A 20,797-nucleotide genomic window follows, 5' to 3' on the forward strand; every position below is an offset into this window, starting at 1 on the left:
CAAGTATTCTTACATACAGTCCATCATGCCATTAGACTTTAATAGCAACTCTGTGCAGTTGGTAATTCTAACTCCATTTTACAGACAACAAAACTTAGGCTGGAATGATAATTTGCTTAAGATCATCAACTGTCAACTGGTAAAAATGCAGATAAAACAGTTACAGATTTTTGGACTCCCAAGTCTTGTGGATGTCCAGTAAACCCGAAGTCCCTCTTGTTCAGACTTGTAAGAATTTATGCTAGCAGGCCTGTGGAGTGCTCGAGCTGATGAGTATTTTTAAACAGATGAAATAAGCAGCTAATCCTGCAAGTCTTGTGTTGGTGGGATGCGTGGGAGCCAGGGTCCAAACTCACGACAATCTGAAGTTTCTGTGGCTTGCTTTTCTGGGGGACAAAACCTTTGTGTTTCCCCAGTCACCCTTCGGGATTAGGTTTCCTTCCGTTTCTGCACATGATTTTAGCTCGTGATGGGTGTGAGGTTGCTTTGTGTTTTATCCAAGAAAACAAATCTGGAGGCAAATTCGTGTTCTTGAATCGATTCCTATGTAATTAATCCTTCTGTAGTTTGCATTCTGACAGCTGCAGCTGGATCCGCGTGCATGGGCGTGCATGAGCGTGTGCCCCTGTGTGTAGATATCACTAGCCTTCCTTTTTGTTGTGGGGAGTGACCGTGTAGCCTAGAGGGGGGACTCAGAAGGATTTAAATGGTACGAAAAGGTAGAGAATGAATCACGGCGTGTGCCCCTTTCTCTCTCTCTTGTTAGTCTCCCTGACCAAATATAGTCCAATTTTCCCACTTGTCTTAGTTCTTCTAGTGATTATTTTCACGACTCTAAATAAGGTTTGCCCCTCAAACTTGTCTTACCAACTTTGAACTATAACTTCTGAATCCCGTTCATTAAAGTTTGGGGATTATCTCAACCCCAAATCTGTTCCCCTCTCCCATATCTGATTAGTTTTATTTATTTGTCATTCTACCAGCCATTAATGTAAAAACTTTAAGTAGTATGTTTTTCAACTTAGTGTTTGAACCATAACTTATGGCAATATCTAGAGAACCTTAAACGAAGCAGAAGGAGGAGTTCGTGTTTCCATTCTCCTGTACCTCTCCCGGGACCCAACTCGTTGTTCAGCTCCACGTAGCTTAAGGAGGAAACAAACCTGCTGGAAGAAAACTGGCTTCATCTGAAAGGATCAGGGGGGAGGCTGCAGAGTCAGTGTCAAAATGGCAACCCAGATGGTTTGAACAGCCGAGAACACACCAGGTTACTCGACAAGACTGGTGGCAGCACCACCCCCCACATCGCATCTGTCAGCACTGTGTCCTTCCCCTGCCACTGCCTCTGGGAATGTGTCCCTTTCAGTCATAGCTCCAAGGCCCCAAATCCTGGGGAAGAGGATTCACCAGGAGTCCCCTGGGTGGCTGGTTCCAGGTCACACTCCTCCCTAGTGGACAGGTCCTGAGGGTGGCGGGGGAGTCTGATTCCCCTTTGGCTTCTGAATGATGCATTTTTTAAATTAGATGAAATGAAGTACTCATCAACCAGTTTAAGCAGCAGAATCAGTACAGCTGATGGTGAATCAATGAACAGGAAGTTTGGTCCAAAGACGTGCCTTAGAAGCTATGGGGAAGCACTAGAAAGATGGAACATGTAAAAGAAAAGGAAGCTGTACGACACACAGAAATAACAGGGTAGAGTCAGAGTGATCGAGCACAGGGCTGGTCGGGAGCAGGAGGGAGGCAATGCCTCCGTCAAAGGAGCGTGTTTCCTCAAGCTCTCTGGCGGCCATTCTGACAGGGAGGGACACTGACAAAAAATTAAAGAGGAGAAAGCAAGTTTCTTCAGAAAAACATGTCAAGAAGCAAATACTGGTGAAAGTCCAAGAGCCCTGTCACCTTCCAGGGCAGACCCTCAGCGGCAGAGATGGTAACGTGTTTCAGACGGAGAAAAGGAGGGATGCCCGTGTTGGGATTTAGAGGAAAAGTCCTAACTGACAGTAGAGAGTACTGGGTGGATTCAGAAGGTGGAGTGAAATGAGGAAGAAAAGGCATTTCTTTAAATCCTGAGCCATGGAGCCAGCAGAAGGACCAGATTTCTGACATTGATGATGTAGTAAGAAAACTGTGAAATCAGAGCCAAATAAAACTTGTACTGTTCTAGTTGTTTGAATTTGTCTTTCTACATTGGCTTTTGTTTTCTAAACATTTTCCAGGCTATTGTATCTTTGGATTGCAGAACAATTTGCACCATTTTTTTAATGTGCATTGTTAAAAATGTTCAGAGTGAAGCTACTTGTGAATTTCATTAAGGACAATTGCTTTGTCCTTACACTGGGTTGCCCACAACCTAGTGTAAAATAAAATCAAGTAATACAAAATAAACAAATAAATAAATAACAGGGTGTTTGTGTAAATAGAGTCCCAGAAGGAGATGGTAAAAATGAAAAGAAGGAATAAAATATTTGAAGAATTAATGACCAAAAATTACACTGAGTTAAAGAAAGATTTAAAAAAAATACTAGATTGAAAAGGTTCAAAGTGTGTTAAACAAGACAGATAAGTTGAGGGGGGGACCTTTCACATTTATGGACATTGTAGAAAAGTTGAAGACTATCGAAGGTGAAAGGAAAGTTTCCAGAACTTTAAGAGAGAAAGAGCAGATCAAAAGTCAGAGTGACACTTCTCAGCAGAATGCAGAAAAACAAGGTTTGGCATTACATTTTATTCTGGTGAATGTTTTATTCTTAAATTCAAATAACACCGAGAAGAAAAGTTTAGAAACATTTTTCTGGGTAAAATAAAATATTTATTTTGCATTAATCACAGGGAGTTAATTTTTAAAACGTCAGTGAAAGCTCAGTGGGTTGGGGACTATGAGTTAGTGAGCAAATTCTGAAGTGTTCTAATAATACAAGAAAATGTTGAAACTCTAAAGGACTCGGAAAGACTGTGGTGTGACTCTACAACTGAATTAATAGGGCCAGTGCTGCATGTAAATGAAGATGATTCTAGATGGAAAAACTTATCTAGCACAATAGTTACCAGTGCTACTTCATAGAATGAAGTAAAGGAAATAGGATGGAGAGACAAAAAAATTAAGCATATAGACTGAAGACCAAATAAACTGTTGGGGTCATTTACTGTCCATTACAATGAAAGCCTTAGCAATATCTAGGCATTCCGAGAAGAAAGCTGGAAAGTTTGTGGAAGTGCTTTCCTTGAGTGGAGCTGGTAGAGTAGTAGCTTCAAGAATCTACATTCTCCTGGCTGGTGTAGCTCAGTGGATTGAGCACGGACTGCAAACCAAAGTGTCGCAGGTTCGATTCCCAGTCAGGGCACATGCCTAGGGTGCAAGCCACGGCCCCCAGCAACTGCACATTGATGTTTCTCTCTCTCTCTCTCTTTCTCCCTCCCTTCCCTCTCTAAAAATAAATAAATAAAAAATCTAAAAAAAAAAAAAGAATCTACATTCTACACAATGCTGAGTTACTGGTGAAATTACGAGTGAGAATTCAATAGCTGAAAGACATTCCTTTTGTGTTTTTAAAAAAGTCGTTGTTAGATGGGGCTACAGGCTGGTTCGTAATTTTAATGGTAGTGAAACTGATCGTTAGAAAGTAGTGCCCTCCAAGATTTGTTCTTTGAAAGAGGAACAAGCCCCAGTTTAAAAGCTGTGAGTGATCGATGCTGAGCACAAAGGCTAGCGGAGATACACACCTTTCCAGGATTCTTATTAGGACTGTTTTGATTTCAGTTAGTGCTGGGGTTACAAGATTGCATAGGTTTTCAGTAGCCTCCTCCAATATTATTTCCCTCATAAGCTCTTTTAATTTGTGGGCGTGATTTTGAAATGTGTTTTATGAGAACACATACATCACTTTATAGCAGGATGACTTATTTGTCGTAAGTTTGTCATGAGGATTAAGTGAATTACTATATGTGAAGTGCTTAGAAGAGTGCCTGGTGCATAGTAATATCTGTAAGTATTTAATATTACCATACTGTAATACCTTTAGTATTATTATCACACTACTCTTCGGAACAGTAGCTAAGTATTTGCACTGGTGAGGAATAATTAAAGCCAGAGAACGTAGAATAGAAATGCCTGATAAATATGGTTTGGCAGTGGCTTCCCGGGTATCTGTGTGCTTCACAGTCCCTTGCTAGTTTCTTTAATCCTGCCCACACCTTTACAAATGATTAACTTCTCTTCAGTGATCTCTTTGGGTGTATTATTCTTTTGACTTACATATATTAATAAGTCAAATTTGTTCTTTGAAAAGACTAAGTAGGAAATCCACTGATAAGATTACTATCAGATTACTAAAAGTAAGATTACTTAGACTACTAAATCCGAGATGTGTGCTGGACATCAAGGGAGAGATGCTGAGTGGACAGCTGAGCGCCTGAGACTAGAAGTCAGGGGTCAAATCTAAATGGGAGATATTCCAGTACATTTGGGAATTCTTAGGTTGTATATGGTGTTTAAAATCACAGGGCTGGAGACGTGTCTAGATCCTTTGCTCATTTTTAATTGTGTTGTCTTTTTGGTGTTGAGTTGTTCAGGTTCTTAATATATTTTGGAAATTAACCTCCTGTCAGATGTATTATTAGCGAATGTGCTCTCTCGGGCAGTGGTTGCCTTTCCACTTCGCTGATGGTTTCTTTTGCTGCACAAACTAAAGGCCTTTTAGTTTGATGTAATCCCATTTGTTTATCTTTTTCCGTATTTCCTTTGCCCGCAGAGATACATTGGTAAAAATATTGCTGTAAGAGATGTCTGAGATTTTCCTGTCTATGTTTTCTTCTATGATTTTTATGGTTTTACAGCTTATATTTAAGTCTTTTATGCATTTTGAGTTTTTCTGGTGTGTGGTATAAGTTGGTGGCCTAGTTTCATTTTTTTTTTTCATGTACTTGTCCAAATTTCCCAGCACCATTCATGGAAAAGGCTGTCTTTACTCCATTGTAGGCCCTTGCCTCCTTTGTCAAATATTAGTTGACCATAAAGGTGTGCCTGTGTGTTCATCACAGTGTTATTGATAATAGCCAAGATCTGGAAACAGGCCAAGTGCCCATCAGTAGACGAGGGTATAAAAGAAGCTGTGACACATTTACATGATGGAACATCACTCAGCTATAAAAGTGAAAAAATCTTTGGCATAGATGGACCTGGAAATTATTATGCTAAGTGGAATAAGTCAATCAGAGATAGACAAATACTATATGTTCTCACTTACACGTGGAATTTAATAAACAAAATAATTCAATGAGCAAACTAGGAAGAGAAGCATAGATACATGAAACAGGCTGACAGCTGTCAGAGGGGCAGGGGGTTGGGAGACTGTGTGAAAAAGGTGAAGGGACTGAGCAAAAATATGTGTATATATGACACACAGACACAGGCGGCAGTGTGGTGACAGCCAGAGGGAAAGGGGGGTGGGGCAGGTGGAAGAGGGCCAAGTGGGGGTCGATGGTGGCCAGAAGAGACGTGACTTTGGATGGTGAGTGCGTGATGCTGTATGCAGATGTTGTTTTATCGAGATGTACACTTGAAGCCTGTGTGGTTTATTCAATCAATGTTGCCCAATAAACTCCATAATAAATAAACAAATGAATCAATAAAGTCATAAGACTGGTGTGGGTCACTAAGGAAGTAGGTGTAATAGGGAAAAGAGGAAGTCCAAGACTAGGACTCGGGGAACTCTGGTGTTAGAGGTGAGAGAGGCCGCATTAGTAAAGGAGACAGAAAAGAGGGGGCCAGTAGGGCAGACGGACAAAAGACAGTGGTGTCCTGGAGGCCAGGTAAAGAATCTTTTCGGGGAGAGGGAATGACTGACTTTGTCAAATGCGGCTGACAAGGTCAAGTAAAATGAGACCTTTGAATTTAGAAACATACACGTCGTGGGTGACTTTAGAAAGAACAGTGTTAGAGGGGGCGAAAGTCCCCATCTCCTTGCCAGCTGGTGGCTGCGGGCCCTTCCCAGTCTCTGGATTGTTCACATTTCCTGCCTTGTGGCCTGCTTCTTCCATCTCCAGAGCCTGCAGTGGTGGGTCAGGTCCTTCTTGTGCTCTGAGTCTACTGCCTCTTTTTCTGTTGCCGCATTTCCCTGGCCAAGTAGTCTGACTCCCTCTTCTTTAAAAGCCCACGTGATTACACTGGTCCCACTCACGTAGTCCAGGACGCTCTCCCCACCTTAAGGTCCGCAGACATAAGCATATATCTGTAAAACTTCATTTTCTTTTTTTTCTCTTTTTTTTATTTCAATCATTGTTCAAGTAAAACTTCATTTTCCATATAAAATAACATATTCATGGGGCCTTGGGATTAGGGTGTGGACACTTTGATGTGGGGCATTTTTATATCTAACACAGAAATCATGAAGTGTACATTGCATTTTAAACGGTAGGAGTGTAAAATATTGCCCAAGGATGGCGTGTGGTTATTTCCTATATCTTCTGCGGGGAGGTTCCTTTATCCTTCCTTGTCTTATATGCCTCAATCTCCTGGGTACCCGGAATTCTTCTATCACTTCCAGATTTGGGATATATGAAAAGGTGTTTTACCAAGTTCTCAACAAGAGGACTGGCACCTGCTTTCTTGACCTTGTTAATCTCATGGGTCTGTGGGCAAGCCCACTTTGTACCCATCCTTTACCTCCTCTCAGCCATCTCTGCCTCTCGAGCTCTGCGTCTGCCCCGAGATTATGCCCTTCTTGGATCTAGGTGACTTATTTATTCGCCTTGCTCCGGAGATGCCAGGCCTCCTTGTAGACTTTGTTTATGGTTGGTAATTCTTTCCCGAAGCTCTGTTTTTTATTTTCTACCCATCCACTAGCTCTCCCCCTGCTTCATGCTGCAGTCCGTACATCAGTGAGACCAAGCATGACCATTCTTAGGGGAGCTCATTCCAGTACCCAGGGTCTTGGACTCAAGTGAGAACCTCAAGCCCTTTGAGCGATAAGAGAGCTAGCAGGAAAGTAGGCGTCAACATCTGTTGTGATGCCACGCGAACTCCTCTGAGTTTGAGGCTAGAGCATGGGATCGAGAATCTGCCATTGTGGGGCTGCAGTCCAGGCTCTGATAGCCACCAGCTATAGACAATGTTAAGTAACCTCTTTTAGTTCCAATTTTCGCATTTGTGACACGGGGATAAAAGATAGCCTCAAAGGTTTGTTATGAGCAGGTGTACCCCGGTGCAGTGTAGTTAAGTTTTCATTTCATCTTTTGTTTCTGGTTCTTTTAGAATAAGAAACAAGATAAGAAATTAGAATAAGAACAAAATAAGAAATTTAGAATAAGAACAAAAATAAGGAAACATAGCCTATTGGTGTGATGCATCCAAATGTTTGTATTTGGATATTTTATTTTGAGTTTGGGGCAAAGAGCGCTTGCATAGTCAGCGGCAGAGCTGGCGGGCTGCAGGGCGAGTGGCGGGGTCTCATTGCTTTTTAGTGACGCTGTCAATCCAGGATATGTATTTGTAAACATTGGTGTAGATGCCGACGTCCCCACCCATGAAGTGTCCGACCTCGATCCCCTGGAGCTTGTTTTTGCAGACAACTGTAGCGACGGCCACTTCCTACCGGAGAGACGGGTGCAGAGAGAGGGAGAGGGAGAGGGAGATTTGGTCAGATCTCAGAGACGCACTGTAGTCCCCAACTTGGGCGAGCCCTGCCTGGAGGTAGCGTGCTGGGTCCTGAAAAGAGTGCGGAAGGAGGAGACGGGCAGCTTGAGTCATTTATCAGGCTTTGCCGTCATTATCCTTGTGTGATCTTGAGAAAGTTAGAGAAAAACCTTCTGAAGACTCACATGTAAAATGAGTCTATCCCCACTTATTTGAACTAGTGAAGCAGGTTTCCATTTGTGAAAAGTCTGAATTATCCTTTTTTAAAAAATTGTTGTTCAAGTACAGTTTTCTGCCTCTTACCCCCATCTCAGCCCACCCCCCAGCCCTCCCCACCTCCCTGCCATTTCCACCGTTGCCCCTTTTTATTGTCCACGTGTCCTTTATACTTGTTCCTGCGAACCCTTCCCCTTTTCCCCCGAAATTCCCTCCCCTCTCCTCTCTGGTCACTCTCAGCCTGTTCTCTATTTTAGTGAATAATTATCTTTTTTTTCAGCAATGCCCATTCTCACTTGCAGCTGTGAGAATGACGGTATTATTAACTGCAGGCACTGCACGAGGCCCCTAAGTGAGCAAAGGCATTGGTGAGGAGAGCCCAATGCTGAAGAAGAAACGGGTTTGCTGCAGCCTTATCAGATTCTAAAAAAAAAAAAAAAATTGAGAGGATGAGGGCTTTCCATTTTTCTCAAGATCAAGGTTACGTAGTTAACTAGACACATACAAGTTCCTGAAAGCTGAATATAGAGAAAAGATTACCCCAAAAATTCGGCTGAATACTTTGACAAATTTAACACATAAGGAGTTCCTGTGGCTTTTCCCTTGCTCGGTTTTCTGGCACTCTTTGTCCGACATCACGGGGGCCTCCAGGTTCTGCCTCAAATCAGGGTGTCGGCCTGAGGGAGTCAGGGAGAGAGAAACTTTCCCATTCGTGTTGTTGCTTAGCCCCTCCGCCACCGCCCCTCCTACAACTGGCGGTTTGTTTGTGTGTCTGAAGAAAATCAGGGACGAAGAGCAGGGAGGAGACGACCCTGGGCGTGGTTATGAGAGTCACTCCTGAGGATTTTGAAAGAGCCTTTTTGTCTCTGGCAGAAGCAGAGTCTTCTGCTCTGTGTCCAGTCTTGGGGGAAGAAGAGGTGGCCTGACTCGGGGTCTCAGAGGCCTCCTCTGTACGTGACATGAGCCTGTGTGGGACGGAGGGGCACAGCCTCTTTAATGTGAACCGTGTCTCTGACCATCAGGACCCACGTCCTCCACAGGGTCAATGGGCAGCGGATGGGGCCTTAGACACCCCGGGAAAGGAGGAGCTTCAGACTGCTGGGTGTGTCTCTTCTTGCCAGGCCATTTGTGTAGTCACTCCCTGTGGTCTCCCCCAATCTCCTGCCCCCTCTTCTCAGCTATGCGGACATGAGTGCCCCTCTCGAGGGATAGCTGATGACCCCAACTTGCTGTGGGGGGGTGCACTCACCATTGTTGTCTTGGCTCCAGTCCAAACCTGAAAGCAGACAGATGGTGCCTGGCCGGACGTTGCTGGTGGCGAGGTCAAGGGGCTGGACTTTGTGGCTGAAGTTGGCTGGCTTAGACAGCTTAATGAGCATGAGGTCATCCTGGGGGTAGCTGTCGCTGTAATTCCAGTAGCGGATAATGTTGATGGGGCTAATAATCTGCTCTGTCCCATCTCTGACTCTGATCTTGAAATTTCCCAGCATCACTTTCAGGTTTCTGGAGGGAGAGGGTTTGGAAGTAATCACTATCATTACTACCACCACCACCACCACCACCACCACCATCATCATCATCATCATCATCATCACCAAAGCCAATATTCAACATTACCATGTCCCAGGTACTGTGGCAAGTTCTCCACCTGGATGTTGAGTTACCTCATTTACCACTCAACAAATCTGTGAAGGGGATTCTATTTTTAATGCCCATTTTTCACGTGAAGTCATGGAGGCACGTGAGAGTAATCAACCTTGGTCACACAGTCAGCAGCGGAGCCTTTAACTACTAGGTTCTGAGGAAGCGTCCTCAATGCAGAGGAGAGGACAATTACGCATGGCACAGCTATATTGCTCTCCCTTCCTTGCGGCTCCAGCCTGTCCAGCTGGGCAGCTCTGTTCTGGTGCGGGTAAGGGAATGGGACGACCTGAGTGTTGGATAGCTCCTGTTTGCTTCATCAGATCCACGCCCGACCCTATGTGGTCCTGCTCTGTACCTTTGGAAAGTGATGTATGTGGACTAAATGGATGGGCTTTGTCCAGTAGGAAGCACCGCAAAGTAACTGGAGGGAGAAGTCTGAGGCTGGAGAACTTATCCTCCCAGCTCCCTCTCTGCAGGGTTGCCATAGATCGGCTGTTGGCAGTGTCTCATAACCAAAGGTTACAGCTCATATAAGGCAGTCTCTCCCTACGATTCCTTTCTCTCTCCTTCCCCCTGCCCCCTCTCTAACCCCACTTGTACCCATTTTCTCCTCACCCATTCAGGTCTCGGGGTAGTAACCTTTCTAATACTAACCGTGGGAGTCCTGAACCGATCTTTGTGTTTTTCCTATTTCCCTTGTCCATCCCTTTGTCATTAGTTCTTTTTTAAAATTTTCCTGAATTTATCCAATTTGAGCCTCCCTAAGTTAGCTACTGGTCCCTTAACTTCTGAAATGCATTTGTATTGCATATTGCTAGTACAGAACTTGGACCAGCTGATGGAGACTGAACGCATAACATTGGGACAGGCTCTTCAGTGGCAGCACTATCGACATTTGGGGGCTGGATAATTCCGTGTTGTGGGGGCTGTCCTGTGCGCCGTAGGATCTGTAGCAGTGTCCTTGCCCTGGCCGCTGTTCACTAGCTGATGGCAACAGCACTGTCCTCCCCACTCCCAACTCTGTGGTGACAACCAAAAATATCTTCGGGGTTTGCCAAACGTACCCTGTGTGGGGGGAGCATTGTCTCTATTTGAGAATCACTGATGTCGAATGAGTAGTAGCTATTTCAGGGGCGAGGGGCAGTGCCCAGCACTCACGGTAGGTAGCAGTGAGCCGGGGCCAGCACCCAGTTCTCTCTGATGAGGACGCCCACGCAGGGGTTGAAGTGAGACCTGAGGTAGGCCAGGTAGGGGGCGTGGTCTTCCTGCTGCACCGCGGAGTAGGCAGAGAGGAGAGTCCCTGAGGAAATAACGCTCTTGATGAATCAGACATTCTTAGAACAAACGGTACCGTCCACCGTGTCCTAGTTGAAGAGGAATATGTATAGTTTAAAAAAGTAATCGAAGGGCCAGGAAATGTTTGACATTTTTTTCTAATAAAAATATAAATTCAAATGACATACCACTTTATCTAGTATTAATACTAATCATTTTTCCTTAATGTTGATAAGATTCAATCCAAGAAAGCACACTCAGACTCTCATTCACCGCCCCGTAGGAGTGTTGATTCACTCTAACTTTTTGAGAAGCAATTTAGAAATAGGCATCGAGAATTACAAATACTTATCACCTGTGGCCAAATAGTCCCAGACCCAAGAATCCATTCTGCTGAAATAATCAGATGTAGACAAAGATTGTGAATAAGTCTGGTCACATTAGCACCATCTATAATAGGTAAACATCGGAAACATAAATGTCCAATACAGTCGTGTTGGACATTGAAGTGAAAAAGTACACCATACATATTAAAATTGTATAAATAATATTTATACATAGTAAACAGCTAAGGAAATATTGGTACCCTTTCTTTAAGATAAAAATAATTAAATCTAGTAATTCAATTGTCTAAAAATAAGAAGCCAAAAATAAATCACTTAAATTCAAAAATATATAAATAAAATAAAGTCTGGGAATAAACTCAAACCAAGTATTAGCATGCATTGATTGAGAGGTGGCATTATGAGTGATGTTTATTTATTTATTTATTTATTTTTACTTTTTAATATTTTGAACTTTCTTGACATGGATATGTAATATTTTTTATAAGTGAATTATTTAAAAAAAAACTAGAGGTGAAAGAGGAAGAAGGCTAACTCTAGTATCGGAAATAAAGCCCTGTTCCCGTGTGGGCTGCCCTCGGTACTTCAGTTAGCCCGCCCCGAATGCAGCTCGAACCGCTTCTCACGCAGGCTCCTGTGTGTGGGCACAGTTCAGAACTCCAGGGGGAGAAGGCAGAGCGCTAATAAGGATAAAAGGCACTGAGCTCTTGGATTTATTTAACCTTCACCATGACCCTGTTACGTAGGCAGGAATATCCCCGTTTTGACTGTAGAAACTGAAGCCCAGATGGACCGATTAACTTGTGCACTTGGAGACGCGGCCCAGGCAGTCCAACAGTTGCCAGCGACCCCTGCCTCCACAACCTTCGGGAAGGCAGGGAGTGCGGGGGCAGGGCTCTTGCATTTGATCTTTTGTTCCCGCCTTCTCCAGTCCCTGCATTCTGAGTGTCTGGGCCTTGGATGTCAAAAGGAGCTCTCTGTCCTTGGGGCTACCCTGGGACTTCCCCAGTGGGTGGTGAGACCCACATTGTAAAAAACCAGGGGGGAACACTCCCTGTTGAGTATTCTTCAAGAAAAGTGTACACCGTGAAGCACCCCACAGCTTAGCGCTGGGGGAGTGGCTGCAGCGTGTCCCGAGAGCTGTGGGTGGAGTAGAAAAAGCAGGGGGACCCTAGTTCTGCTCATGACCCTTTTTTTTGTGCCCTCCACACATCCTGTGCCGGTCTGCCTCGCTTCATCCTACATCAACCTCTGCCTCATAGGATGGAGTAGACGGTCATGGATACGTACCAAAAAGGACGCTCAGACAGAAGATACGTTGCATGGCGGTCCAGACCTTCCCCTGGGACATGTAGAAGAAGGTCAGCAGAGTATGGAACTTGCAGCTCAGTCTTCTCCTTGAGAACACCTGGTAGAGTCAGTGGCTATGGTTAGGCACATGACAGAGGGGAGAAAGAAGGATCTAGATGGACAGATGGAGGCCCTTCTGCTTCAGGACGGTGGGGGACTGCACCTCTCCTGGAGCCGTTAGGGAAGGAAAAAGAAGCCTAGTTCCTTAGGCTTCTCAATCCGGGTCCCTCGCCCTGCTGTCCCTAGAGGCCTCTCTGACTAAAGGTAGCTCAGCTGCCTGTGGGAGGTGAGCCCGGGCTCGGGACCGATATTCCCCATGGAGTTTCTGAGGCCAGGACCGTGGGGGGCAGGATTCTGCACCTTCGCTCAGGAAGACAGTGTCCCCAGGTTTGCTCCGAACCCCCTAATAGTTATTTATACCCCCCCTCAGCCCCTCCCTGCTTTATTACACAAGCCTCATCTCTCCCTGTTGCTCACTCTTTCATCACTCGGCCGTCATCACCAGCTGGGTGGGGGTGTCCTGACCGAGCGCTTGGCGCTAAGGAAATGTGGAAATGGGGAAGCACTCACTGGACAGTTCTTCCGACATCTGGAGAATGTTTGGACTCTAGATTACTCACGTTGGTGGCAGTTAAGAAGGCAAGACCTCTCAGTGCTTTCTAACCTAACGAGAAGACGTCTCAGCCCGTGCTCTCCTGGGACGATTGGGGGGGGGCACACGCGACAAGAGAAAGAGCCGTCGCGCTAACAGCTGACACCCACGGAGCCCCTACTGAACGCCATGCACTGGGCTCAGCTCTTCGCAGACATCGTTGGTGGCCATGCTATGTTAAGTTAGGCTAATGTGATGTACGCCAGTCACACTCCGTGTCACTGCAACCCTTTAGGTTTCCTTAAGCCCATAATCTCACTCCAATCCCTCAACGACCCAGAAAGAGAAGACAGGGCTGGGCTGGTATCATTCCCCCCCCCCCCCCCCCCCCCCCCCCCCCAGAGCTGTAGGTGACAGAACTGAAATGGAGAATTTGAGTAACTTTCTCAAAATCATAGCTGACCGGGAAGACTAGATGTAGACTCTAGATCTTATTAGGCGTGCCCGGCTTTTCAACCACAGCCTGTCGGCTGTAGCTGACCAACCAGCGGTGTGGATCCTGGCAGACTCCCCGTTCCCTCCCACGAAGTCCCCCGGGTGTGATATGAAAACCAGACACGGCAGCACGAACTTGACTGACGTCTCAGGGAGCAGGGAGGTGCACCGCGGAGTAGGGCTGGTTTATGAGACACAGGGCGGGGCAAGAGGAGGTCTACAGTTGTTTATATGGAAGACAATACAGGGATGAGTAAACAACAATGCAAGAATAAACCCCATTTCGCATACTCACAACCGCACATCCAGTCCTGCCCCACCCTGTGTGCTGAGGTTGGAGGTCAGCACGGAGTCCTGGAAGGTTTTCTGCGGTGGGTGCCGGGGTTAGTTAGCACCGGTGGGACGTTGAGAAAGAGACAGGCTTTACTCTGCGGTTGTTTTCCCAGATCTTCGGGAAATACCGTGGGCCAGGAAGGGACTTGGAGGCCCGGTGCAGGAGTGTGAGGGCTAAGGACAGAAAAAGCAGGGTTTCTCTCTGGGAGAAGCTCTTTAAAGACAACATTGTCTGCGGGAGGTTGGCACTGGGGACTACTCCGTGTGTCTGAATTCCTCACTGGCACCCAATCCCACGTCTTCAAATGCCCCTTGGAGGCCATCGCTCGCCTCTCCTTTAGGCCCCTGAAAGGCAGCATGAGAGAATTACACTCCTCCTTCCTCCAGCCTTTCCAATGCATTTTTTACCTGCCCTCCTTCTTTTGGGAGATGAATGTGCCCTCTGCGTGGTTAGATTGCTCTTTTTCTCACCACTGAATCCCAAAGTCCGTGCCCATTTGAGGAATTTCGAAAATCCACTCACGCCTTTCCGCTCCCGCTGCTGCCACCCTAGCCCAGGCCGTGAAGTCGTCTGGCGTGGACTGACGTCTGTGACCGTCCGCTGTGGCTCAAACGGACACTCTCTCTTTGACTCGACTGTTTTTTCCCTCTAAAATGCAGATGAGGTCATACTAGTTTCCTTCTCAAAACTCTCCAGCCATCCCCTGCTGCCGGAAGAACAAACGTCAGGCGTGCTTTAGGGGCCTGCCCTGGACTCGCACCTCGTCTCGTCTGCGTCTCTTCCCCTCCCCTCCGCCGCCCCTCTCCCGCTGCCCGCCTCGCCTACTGCTTTTGAGACCTACCAAACTGAAGCATGGGTTTTCTTGTTTTCTAACTAATAACTTTTTATATGTTACTTTAGCCTTTGAATTCTTCCTTTAGATTGTCAGTCCCATTTGGTGTTTTCATTTTTGTTTCTGGATGCTGATAGCTGATGTGGATATTCCTCTTAAAGTTTCTCTTTGGAAAAAATAACTTTAGAATCCGATGGATGGATGGATGGATGGATGGTGTGTGTGTAATAGTCAATTTTTCCTCATACGTTTGTAAGCTACTTGTTATTGAGTTCTTTATCTACTAGTGTTATAATAGATTCTGTGTACATATGGAGACATATCAGTCTCTGGTCTCATTCCACAGAATATCTCAAATTTATAGGACTCTAAATCTATTCTTGTTTCATTCTGCTATCTGATTTTCTATTTAAGCAATATTCTTGTTCTATTTTGCCACCAGAAATGAATTTGAAAAAGACAGCTACTGAGAAAGCTGAGAGAGAGAGAGTGTATGTGCAAGTGAGTGTGCAAATGATCATATGCAGGCCATGTCCAGGAGGGCAGTATAGTCAGGGCACACGTAAGGATCTGACGGGAGCCACGGTGTGGGCCTTGGTGGGGAACTTTCACTCACTTTGCACTTTCACTCACACGAGGTGTGTGGCTGTGCAATATGCATCCATGCAAGTGGAGCAGTTCTGAGGGGCGTGGGCCGAGTGTGACACATGCATGAAGGGGAGGGGAGTCACACAGAGGGGCGGGGACAGCTCTGCGTCATCAGAGTAGCCCAGAGAGGAGAGGGGCCAGTGGGGACCCCTCAGGTAGAGGGAGGGAGGGGTGCAAGTCACACTCTGGGAGGCAGGAGCTGGTGAGAAGAACTGAGAGGCAAAGGAAGGACCTTGGGATGAATTTGAACTCCGCGGAAGGTTCACTTGACTCCTTTGGAATTCTTTCCCCTAGATGAGGCGGATACCGCCCAGGTCCTTGAGCTCGTCATCCCACTGGGCAGACTGCGCCTGGACGGAGGAGGTTTCCATGGGTGCTGTCCCTTTTATACCCTGAGGCTCAAGCCTGGAAGGGGAGCCCTCTAGACGACACACTTTCATAGACTCCTCTCCCCGGTTCCATCCCGCACCTTCCCCCGCCCTTCAGAAGCCCCCCACGGGTCCCGAGTCCTGAACCTGCCTCGTGCCGGTCAGTGTCCGCTCCATCCTTAGCTTCAGGACAGGATCCGGGCATCGGCATGAAGTGTGCGCTGCTGGTGGTCTTGCTGATGGCGACTGGTGAGTGACTGAAGGTGTCCCTTTGTCAGGTTGGTTAGGACCCTGTGCAGGGCTGGTGAGGCTGGGGTGCTTGAGGAGAGGGAGAGCTGGTGGGTCAGAACATGGGAGTTTGGGACGTGGGTGGTATACTAGTCATCTCATGTGCAGGCTCAGCCATTTGTTGTACCTGACCAAACCTTTTTATTACGGACTGGAAACCTCCTCTGAGCTTCTGATGCCCTTCTTGGGCTGAAATGTGGAGGCCCGCCAGCGGGCAGGAGGGAGAGAGGATGCTGCAAGGGGGAATCGGAATCTATAACAGACATAAAAAGCAAAAGCAGCAGGTATTTTGCTGTAAGGTTCAAAAGGAAAAAATAGATCCTATTCTTTGGGCTTTAAGACATACTGTGTAATAATAATCACCCTCGCCACCACCACCATAAAAGCATATACTTATACAGTACCTGTATAATGGCCACTGCCCTGTTTTCTACCTATTAACTCACTTAATTCTTATTACAACTTTGTGAGATGAGTATTATTGTTCTCATTTTATTGATGAGGAAACTGAGGCACAGAGCAATTCAGTAACTTACTATAATGAAACTAGTATGGCTCTGTGACTAGGCAGTAATGCTCTTCTGCTTAATAGTTCAGTGGTTTTGGACAAATGCCCTAACCGCTCTGATCCTGTTTTCTTATGTGAAACATGGGGAAATAATGTCTGTCTTTCAATAATGCGTAATGCTTCCTAGACCGAGCGTAGTGAGCCGCGTTACGTGCAGCAGGGGATGGGAGGTTTTTCCCTCCCACAGAGAAACCAGCAGGTGTGAAGGCCGTGAGGGGCAACGTGTTCAGAAGCCCACCTGCGTAGCTGGAGAGCAGAGGAGGGAGGGGAGTGGGAGCCCTACAGCGGACAGCCTTCTATCCTTGGTTTTAGAAACGATCCTGGTTGTAGTAGAAAGCCTTTAAAGAGTTTTAAATATGGGAGTGATGTGGCCACATTTATGATTTAAAAAGATTCATGTGACTCCACTCAGCATAATTCTCTTGAGATTTTCCCAAGCTGTGTTCATATGAATAATTTGTTCCTTTTTATTTTGAGTACTATTCCATGGTATGGATGCACCGCAATTTGTTTAATTACCCACCCAATGAAGGACATCAATGAACGCATCTGCTACATTTAAAAAATTTATTGTTGTTCAAGTACAGTTGTCTGCATTTACCCCCCACCACTCCCCCCCCCACCCCAGCCACATCCACCTTCCTCCCCTGCTTCCATCCCCCCTTGGTTTTGTCCGTGTGTCCTTTATAGTTGTTCCTGAAAACCCTTCCCCCCATCATCCCCTCCCACCTCCCTTCTGGTTACTGTCAGATTGTTCTTAGTTTCAATGTCTCTGGTGGTATTTTGCTTGCTTGTTTGTTTTGTTGATTAGGTCCCACTTAAAGGTGAGATCACATGGTATGTGTCCCTCACCGCCTGGCTTACGTCACCCAGCATAATAAAAATGTGGAACACTTCGTGAGTTTGCGTGTTATCCAAGCACAGCGGCCATGCTAATCTTCTCTGTGTCGTTTCTGTTTTAGTATATGTGCCGCCGAAGCGAGCGCAAAAGCTGCTACATTTTGTATGATAAGTTTTTTTTGGTCTGGGATTCAGTCCAGAAAATGCAATTTCTAGCCCTATGGTAATTTTATGTTTACTTTCATAGCAAACTTCCAAATGGATTTCCAGATTGGCTGCACAATTTTACATCTGCCACAGCAATGTATGAGTGAGCTATTTTCTCTACATCCTTGCCATCATTTTTTCACTTCAGCCATCCTGTTACATGGATAGTGATATCTCATAGTTGTAATGTTCACTTACCCAGGGACTAATGCTGTTGAGTATCTACTTACCCTATGTATATTCTCTTCAGTGAAGTGCCTGTTCTTGTCTTTTGCTCAGTTTCTACTTAGACTTTGGTTGTTTTTTAATTTGACTGTTGACTCTGAGAGTAGATAATAGATAGTTTAGATACACGTACTTTGTCAGATAGGAGGTTAGCACATATTTTCCCCCCAGTATGTAACTTGTCTTTAACCTCTCTTCAGGGCGTCTTTTTCTGATGAAGTCATATTGATCGATTTTTCCTTTTATGGGTTTTGGTTTTGGTGTCAAGTCTAAGAATTCTTGTGGAACCCTAGAGCCTGAAAATGTTCTCTCTTTTTTTTTCTGCTATAAGTGTTAGTTATATATTTAAGTCTGTAACCCATCTAAGTTAAATTCTGTATAAGGTGTGAGCTTCCGGTAGAGATTTTGTTTTCAGTCTATGGATGTTTAACTGCTCCAGCACTATTTGTTAAACGGCTGTACTTTATTGAGTTGCTATTGTACCTGTGTCAAAAATCAGTTGGACATACCGGTGTGTGTCTATTCCTGGGCTTTCTGTTTCGTCCCATCAGTTTCTGAGCCTGCCCCTCTGCCAGTGCCGCATCGTCTGCAGTACTGTGCCTACACAAGCAAGTCTTAATAGTGGGCGCAGGGGTATCTTCCCCTCTGTTTTTTAAACATTATTTTAGCCTGTGACTTTTCCTATACAAGTTTCCATAAGTTTCTCTCTGAATACAATAAATCTTGCTGGAATTTTGATGGGAATTTTATTAAACCTGTAAATTAGTTTGGGCAGAACTGGCATTTTTACTCTGTTGCGTTTTATAGTTTAGGAACATAGCATGTCATTCCTTTTCTCAAATATTTAGTTCTTTGATTTGTTTCATCAGCATTTTGTAGTTTTCAGCCTAAAGATTTTGTATATATTTTGTTAACTGTATGCCTAATTATTTAATTTTCTTTAGAGTGATTGCAACTGGTATTGCATTTTAAATTTTGGATTTTATATATTCATTGCCAATGTGTAGAAGTGTTGGTTGATTTTTGTGTGCTGATCATGTATCCTGTAACCCTGCTGAACTCACATGTTCTAGGAGTTTTTTTGTAGATTCCCTGGAATTTTCTGTATAAACAACCATGCCACATACAAATAAGAATGGTTGTATTTCTTCCTTCCCAGTTGGTTTGTCTTTTATTTCTTTTCCTTGCCTTGTTGCAGTGGCCAGAATGTGCAGTACTATTTTGAGTAAGAGTGTTGAGAGTGGACAGTGTCTTATTTCAGGTCTCAAAGTGTAAGCATTCAGTTTTTTGCCTTTAAGTATGTTAACTGTAGGGTTTTGTAGATGCTTTTTATCAAGTTAGGTAATTATTCTTTCTAACTTACTGAGATATTTTATTAAGAGTGGATGATGGGTTTTTCAACTGCTTTCCACTATCTGTACCATTAACATAATAAATTTTCCTATTTAGCCTGTTGATATGATAGATTACATTGATTAATTTTCAAACATTAAACTAGGCTTGCATGCCTGGAATGAGCCCCATTTTGGTGTATAATTTTCTATGCATTGCTAGGTTTGATTCCCTAATATTTGCTGAGGACTTTTATAGCTGCATGATGACAGCCATTTGAATGGGTGTGAGATGAGATCTCATTTGGGTTTGGATTTGCATCTGCCTGATAATTAGCGAAGCTGAGAATCTTTTCCTGTGCCCATTGGCCATTTGGATGTCTTCTTTGGAAAAATATCTGCCCATTTTTCTGTTTAGTTCTTCTGCCCATTTTTTAAATTGGGTTGTTTGTTTGCTTTTGTTGAGTTATATGAGTTCTTTACATATTTTGAATATTAACACTGTATTCAATGTCTGACCTAAAATTATTTTTATCCCATTCTATAAGTTGCCTTTTCATTTTATTGATTTTTTTCTAATACAGATGCTTTTTAGTTTAATATAGCCTCACTTGTTGGTTTTTGCTTTTGTTGCTTGTGCTGCTGGTGTCAGAGCCAAGAAATCATTGTCAAGACTCATGTCAGGGAGCTTCTTCCTCATGTTTTCTTGTAGGAGTTTTACAGTATTTCATTCACAATAGCATCAAAAATGGTAAAATACTTAGGAATAAATGTAATCAAGGAAATGAAAAATCTGTACAATGACAAGGTTTTCATGAAATTGAGGAAGATACAAACAAATTGAAAGATATTCCATGTTAATGGATTAGAAGAATTAATATCATTAAAATGTTCACACTACCCAAAGTCATCTACAGATTCAGTGCAATCCCTATCAAAATTCCAAAGGTATTTTTCATGGAAATAGAAACAAAATCAGAAACTTTGTATGGAGCCACAGAAGACCTCTAACAGCCAATGAAATCTGGAAAACGAAGAAAAGACAGGAGGTATTACACTTCCTGATAGCAAACCATACTGAAAAGCTATAGTAATTAAAACGGTATGTTACTAGCATTAAAATAGACACATAAGCCATTGGAACAGAATATAGAGAGCTGGAAATGACCCTCTGCATGTATGTCAACTAATATTTGACAAGGGAACTAAGAACACCCAATGGGGAAAGGACAGTTTTATCAACAAATGTTGTTGGGTAAATGGGATAACCACAGGCAGAAACATTCAGATGGACCCCTTGTCTTACACCACCCACAAAAATGAACTCAAATGGATTAAAGACTTAAACATAAGGTCAGAAAAAATAAAATTCCCAGAAAAAAAAAAACACAAAGAAGCAGCTCCAAATTGATTTTCAAATGTTGAGAAATAACATTATCGAGCATTCATTATATGCCAAACATTCTTCCAAACAACTTAAATATATTAACACATTTAATGCTCAAAATAACCCTAGGATAGAAGTTTAAGATCTCAGTGTACAAATAAGGAATTAATATATAGATATTTACATAATTTGTTTAAGTTCATACTAATAGTAATGATAGAGC

General features: G+C 44.2%; 1 protein-coding gene and 1 non-coding gene across 2 annotated transcripts; both read right to left on the reverse strand.

The window, feature by feature from the left end:
* Positions 1 to 7,394: 7,394 nt before the first annotated feature.
* PRSS37 (serine protease 37) lies at positions 7,395 to 12,433 on the reverse strand. The gene is made up of 5 exons (XM_028526225.2): positions 12,400 to 12,433; positions 10,649 to 10,790; positions 9,096 to 9,349; positions 8,387 to 8,523; positions 7,395 to 7,585 (listed from the first exon to the last, which is right to left on the reverse strand). Exons 1-5 carry the CDS (start codon positions 12,431 to 12,433, stop codon positions 7,445 to 7,447), a joined length of 708 nt encoding a protein of 235 aa, XP_028382026.2. The 3' UTR covers positions 7,395 to 7,444.
* Positions 12,434 to 17,463: 5,030 nt separating this feature from the next.
* LOC114508316 lies at positions 17,464 to 17,570 on the reverse strand. Its single transcript, XR_003685545.1, has one exon. It is a non-coding gene; the product is annotated as a U6 spliceosomal RNA (small nuclear RNA).
* Positions 17,571 to 20,797: the final 3,227 nt, after the last annotated feature.

The sequence above is a fragment of the Phyllostomus discolor genome, chromosome 10 (assembly GCF_004126475.2).
Source record: "Phyllostomus discolor isolate MPI-MPIP mPhyDis1 chromosome 10, mPhyDis1.pri.v3, whole genome shotgun sequence".
NCBI lineage: Eukaryota > Metazoa > Chordata > Mammalia > Chiroptera > Phyllostomidae > Phyllostomus > Phyllostomus discolor.

Coding starts and splice junctions, on each gene's coding strand:
- PRSS37 (XM_028526225.2), bottom strand. CDS start 12,433: ATGCAACGTATCTTCTGTCTGAGCGTCCTTTTTG. Junction 8,524..9,095: donor CTGGAGCCAAGACAACAATG/GTGAGTGCACCC, acceptor TGACTCCCTCAG/GCCGACACCCTGATTTGAGG. Junction 7,586..8,386: donor TATTCAGCCGAATTTTTGGG/GTAATCTTTTCT, acceptor TCTCTCCGGTAG/GAAGTGGCCGTCGCTACAGT.